General features: G+C 43.1%; 1 protein-coding gene across 1 annotated transcript; it reads left to right on the top strand.

Annotated features, from left to right (window-relative positions):
* Nucleotides 1-1,062: 1,062 nt before the first annotated feature.
* On the top strand, nt 1,063-3,500 carry LOC135051204 (uncharacterized). Its single transcript, XM_063957312.1, has 4 exons — nt 1,063-1,222; nt 1,802-1,861; nt 1,937-2,149; nt 2,766-3,500. Exons 1-4 carry the CDS (start codon nt 1,069-1,071, stop codon nt 3,443-3,445), a joined length of 1,107 nt encoding a protein of 368 aa, XP_063813382.1. The 5' UTR covers nt 1,063-1,068; the 3' UTR covers nt 3,446-3,500.
* Nucleotides 3,501-5,924: the final 2,424 nt, after the last annotated feature.

A 5,924-nucleotide genomic window follows, 5' to 3' on the forward strand; every position in this document is an offset into this window, starting at 1 on the left:
CTTTTTGAATTGATTACGACTAATTTACTAAGCTGTCGTATTCGGGTTTTTCTTTTGTTCCGATGTCGATGTCATTCGTGGTTTTCAGCTGTAGAATGCGGCCGATTTTGTTGTTTTGCGGCCGTGTTTGTGGGTTTTTTTTACGACTGCGTCACATGTCTGTTACGGCAGTGATTTTGATATTGCGGCCGCGTTTTTAGTCCTAAGTTTCGTTTTTGTCACGCGTCCGTGATTGGTTGTATTCGTGAAGGAGGAGTGTCTGTGCATATTACTATAAAACCGCCCCAAACACACCGCACCTCGTGGGTTTAGCTAGTGGAGAGGAGAGAGGAAGGTGTATTTGGAGTTGGTGAGTTTGGTGGTGTTTTTGGTGGATTTGGAGAGGAGTTTTGTGATTGTTGAGTGCTGTACTGTGTGTGTAAGTAGTCTTGTCATATTTGTAGTATTGTTTTTTCACAGTTTGTCAACTTTTTTGTCCTTGTTTTTTTTTTATAGTCTTTTGTCATTGTTTGTGAGTGAGTGAGTGAGCGTGTGTGTTGGCTGTGTGGTGTGTAGTAGTAGTAGTAGTGGAGGAGTGTGTTTTTTGTATTGATTTTTCTGTGTTTTGTGTCGTTTGTCCTCATGTCAGACTCAGAGGTCAGTGTGGTGGCGGAGGTTAGTGAGGTGGAGGCTGGTAGTGAGGTGGAGGCTGTTAGTGAGGTGGAGGCTGTTAGTGAGGTGGAGGGGGTTAGTGAGAGGGAGGAGGTTAGTGAGGAGGAGGAGGAGGGGGTGCCTGTTGCTGCATTCTCCAGTGATAGTGATGGTGTTGTGGCTCCGCAGCCACGCACCACTACCAAGACTGGCAGGAATATTAAGTTCAGCTATGCTGAAAACATGGCGTTGGTGCGTGAGCTGATGAAGCACCATCGCCAATTGTTTGGTCAGGATGCTGGCAAGGTGTCCTCCCGCAGGAAGTCTGTCCTGTGGGGGCAAGTAATAGTTGCCGTCAATAGTGAGGGTGTGGTGAGGCCGACTGAGGACACGTGTCGCAAGAGGTTCTATGACATAAAGCGGCGTGTCAAGGCCAAGATGGCCAAAGAGGCAAAATCAGCCCGCAAAACCGGAGGTGGCCCCCCTTTCCGGGCAACCTATCGGGAGTGGGAGGAGCCTGTGCGGGCACTGATTCCTGCAGAAGTGGTGTCTGCAACTCATGTCCGGGATTCGGACCGACCCACGCAGGATGGTGAGTTGGATATTTGTTAAATATTGTAAAATGTCCTCAAAATGATAATGTTGGTTTTTTTAAAGGTTAAAGGATGTAAAAATTGTTGGTCATGTATTGCAGGCCTATGCACCCTTAAGGTGTGTTTGTGTTTAGAAACTGCATTTTCCATCTTGCCTTGGCTGTAGCTTTATAATTTTTATTGGCAAAAACAGGTGCAATGCCTGCTGGTATGTGTATTTGCAATAATTATTATGAGATATTGCTTGGACATCGGTGTTGTATCTAATAGCATTTTTTTATATTTTAATATTTTTAAAATAAAAAAAGGTTTCTACAAATTCAAATAAACATTTTGGTTCAATTTGCAAGTATTCAATCTATGCAATATCTGACACATAATTCTCAAATGTAACAGATTTATTTGGTGCAACACCATGTACATTTTGATATACACCACAAATTAAGGAAGCACGAAGATCTTAAGCAGAAATTAGTTTAATTTACAATACCTAATAGATGGTTACAGTACACTAAGGCTTTGCAGTTAGAATTTTTACAAAAAGTATGGTAATAATGTTTTCGCCACTTTTTCAACAGTCCGACAGACCAGCCGGCCAGACAGGCCTCAGACAACTCAGGATGATGCTGGGATTGCAGGTAAGAATTCACTGTAGTCACATATTCTGCAAACACATAGAAGTACAAAATATTAATGTTTATATATTCTCATAGGTTCTGCTTCTGTAAGCCTACCTCCTCTAAGGCGCCCATCACAGGGCTCGGGGCACTTACCCAGGAGGCCAAGTAAGACACGGCGTCTTGGCACGGAATCTGCGGCTCCATCTTCCCCACCAAGGCGGCGCATTTCTGCAGTGTCACCCCAGCCACCACTGGCACTATTGGCGAGTCCACAGAGTGATGAGCCCCGATCACCTCAGTTATCTGGTGAGTCAAAACAGAAACTAAACACATAGCAAATAATCTACACAGTACAGTTACTATGTTGTGAGTTGGAGTTGAGATTACATGTTTGCCATAACAAGCAATGTGATGTTACGTCTTCAATTGTTAAAGGTGCAAATGCTTAATTTTTCAATGTCTTAGTGGTTGATATCGCCAACATCATTTTTAAAAAAGAACATACATTTGTAAATATTTTGACCACACACGTGCAGATAAAAATTTAAAAAAAAAAAAAAAACTTTTTTCAAAAACACCCTTCACAACATTATAGTGTTCACACACCTCCCCTGTCCGGTATGTAGACTGCTTACTTGCTCCGCTCCTCTGGACTATCCAGGTAAGCAGTCTATATCGTGGACAGGGGAGGTGACATAACACTGTAATGCTGTGGAGGGGAGGTAGTTAGGTGAGGATTCCGCAAGTCTGTCTATGTGCACGCCTGTGATGGTATATATGTTTTTTGAGAGCAAACAAATTATAAGTTAAGAAAAACAACTCTAAAAACTTGAGAAATGGAGTATTATGAATGTAGTAATGTTTAGAACTAGCAAATATATTTTTAGAAAAGTAAACATTGCATGTTGGCCACCCCATACAGAGCCAAGCTTGATGGCCGACGTGGACCAGCAGGGACAAGACCAACAGGCAACCTTCACACTGCAACTAACACCTGTTGACCCGAGCCAGCCAATACAGCTGCAGGATATCCCCCAAGCCTCCATGAGTCCACAACTGGCACAAGCTCCACCCCAGCCACAAATACCAGATGACTTTTGGTCCAGTTGGACAAGCCAACAGACCCAAAGCAATGCCAGCCTGACCGCACATACCCAACACCTTGCCAGTCTGCCCCATCATCTACCGCGCATTAGTCGCAACTCAGGCAGACTGATTGTCCAAGTAGGCCGAATCGCAACATCGATGGAGCAAATACGGGCAGACAACAACCAAATGCTGGCTCATTTAACGCGCATCATTGATGAGCAACAGCGCCACCAACAAACACTCGTACAACTAATACAGCACAACCAGGTTGTGAATGAGTCTTTATCCCGGATTGTAGCCAGCCACACTGCAACCAACACACAACTGAATGCAAGCATAAATAATTTGAGCAACAACATAATATTGATGGCAGCTCAACAAGTGACCTCCAGCTCTGGAACCACGACCCCTATCCAAACGCCAGTAACCTCCCCTGTTCGGCGTTCCTCCCGAGCACGTGCCAGTGAGCCAGCACAAAGCACAGCACCCAGCACACACAAGCGGAAAAAATAAGACTTTTGAAAAATTTGAGTAACGCAATAAAAATTTAGTTTTGTCAAACACACAACTTCCTGTGTCCGTCTCAAACATTGTAGAAGCTGCTATGTATGTATGTATGTTTTTCATGGGTAATGTCTGAAAATGTATTGATAACATAAACTAAGTACAATGTACACACCACTATAAACAACAAACAGTAAGTAACAAAACACACAATTGATTGTATTGCAAAGTGTTTAGTCAAGGATAATTACATCCGACAAAAACTTACCAGAAAAATACCGCTGGATCACTTCTTGCCGTACCTGCCTCCCTACATATGTACTCACACTGTCACCAGATGTTTCTAACTCCTCTGCTTGCTGACTGCTTTCTCCCTCATCATGTGCCAGATGTTGACGTAAACACAGATTATGGAGAAAACAGCAGCAGAACACAATTCTAGTCACCTTTGAGGGACTATACAACAAAAGGCCTGCAGATTTATCCAGACACCGAAACCGTGACTTCAGCACACCAAAACATCTTTCTATCACATTCCGCGTAGCCTTATGTGCATGATTGTAACTGTGTTCAGCAGGAGAATCAGGTTGGGACAATGGAGTAAGGAGCCAAGAGTAGCAGCCGTAACCCCCATCACCTGAAAAACAGATATAGTCAACATTAGTACATGTGTTAGATTATTCATTCCCCTAGTCAAAACTCGAGTTTGTGGTTAAAAGACATACACACAAAACATTTTAAACATACCCAACAGCCAGCCATCAGGCATTTGTCCATCCTCAAATTTATCGAAGAGCGATGACTGACTGAGGATGAAGGAGTCATGGCAGCCACCAGGGTAACCTGCAACAACACTCATAATTTTAAAGTTTGCATCACAGACCACCTGGACATTAGTTGATTGGGCCAGATGTCTATTCGTATATATGTATTGGCGGCCCCTAGGTGATCTCAGCTGAACGTGTGTGCAATCTATGGCCCCCAGCACATTGGGCATGCCAGCAAGCTCATAGAAAGCTACCCTGACAGCACGCCGCTCCGACTCCTGGGTAGGGAAGCAGATTGAGGCATTAATATGTGGATCCAAGACATCCAAAACCTGAGTGGACATTAAACAAGCTAAGGTGAGTGTCATGTTAGGTATTCTATACAATACTGTGTTGTTTGTACTTACAGAAGCAACACTTAGACATAACCGGCTATGTTTTTTTTGACTCACCTGATTCAAATATCTTGAAAAGGTGGGCTGTGAGATACCAATCACGTCGCCTGCCACAGCCTGGAAGCTCCCAGTAGCCATAAAGTGTAACACAGCCAGGAGTTTGTGTAGGCCTGAGACAGAGCGAGAGCGTGCTGTCTCAGGGTCTAGGCCCAGTTTGACAAGGTCATACAGGCGGAAAATGTTGGTTCTATTTAGGCGGAACATCTGTATGACCCTATCATCGGACAATGCGTTTAAGTTTAAACGACCTCTAAAAAAACGAGGCTGGCGCAGCCTCCGCGGCACCTGGACAACCTGCTGACCATGTTCACTTACCTGGCCCTGATTTCTGGAAGCCTCATGGAGCAGTCTAAGGTATCCCACAGCAAACATAAATTCATTGGCACACACCACAGCCGCCATTTCAGAGTGAGAGAATTTCAAAATGTGCCTGGAACACTTTTATAGGGCCAAACATTCAGGTGTGAGTAATGGATAATTGAGTACACATGTAAACACGCTTTTCAAAAGCAGCCGCGTTTTTTTTTAGGACTTTTTTACGAATTGTATTTTTTCACGGCCGCAAATGCATTTTCACGGCAGATATTACAATTACGAATGGTTAGTAAATGACCGAGATTCATATCTAAACAGGCGTATTTTGACCGATGGTGTATTCATTCGTGATTTTTACCTTGAACTTCCAAAATATTACGAATGCCCACATCACTGCCGTGATTTGAGTTTAGTAAATTACCGAGATGACACTTTGATGAAAAAACGGCATCTCGGTCAAAATCGGGAGCTTAGTAAATTTACCCCTTGTTCTGTATAAACCTTTACGACCAGGCCAGAACTACGTTTTGTGTTGTTATAATTACTCCCTTAATACACTTATTTCAAATTTATCTATATAGCAAACAAATGTATCTGATTTCACACAGATCTATAATGACTAATATCCCATGGCAACAATGTGTGGGAGAGTATGCAAAATATTGGTACCCTTTGTGTACGCTTTTGGCGTAAAAAAAAAATTACACAGATTTTTAAATAGCTTTTTTCCTGTTTACCTCCGGATTCTATCAGCACCTCTGTAGACTAGACAGAGCAGACATGATCTAATTCAGCACAAAAGAGAGTTTTAAAACATCCTAGCAACCAGGAAAAGGTTTCACTTAAAGATGCATCTCCACCCTTTGCTGATAGATCAAAGTCTGCTCTGGTCTGCCAGTCCATGAATGTGTGAAAACCGTCCGAGCTCCCAATTGTTAATGTTAATTAACA

The sequence above is a fragment of the Pseudophryne corroboree genome, chromosome 2 (assembly GCF_028390025.1).
Source record: "Pseudophryne corroboree isolate aPseCor3 chromosome 2, aPseCor3.hap2, whole genome shotgun sequence".
Lineage (NCBI taxonomy): Eukaryota > Metazoa > Chordata > Amphibia > Anura > Myobatrachidae > Pseudophryne > Pseudophryne corroboree.

Coding starts and splice junctions, on each gene's coding strand:
- LOC135051204 (XM_063957312.1), top strand. CDS start 1,069: ATGGCCAAAGAGGCAAAATCAGCCCGCAAAACCGGAGGTGGCCCCCCT. Junction 1,862..1,936: donor GGATGATGCTGGGATTGCAG/GTAAGAATTCAC, acceptor ATATTCTCATAG/GTTCTGCTTCTGTAAGCCTA. Junction 2,150..2,765: donor CCGATCACCTCAGTTATCTG/GTGAGTCAAAAC, acceptor CACCCCATACAG/AGCCAAGCTTGATGGCCGAC.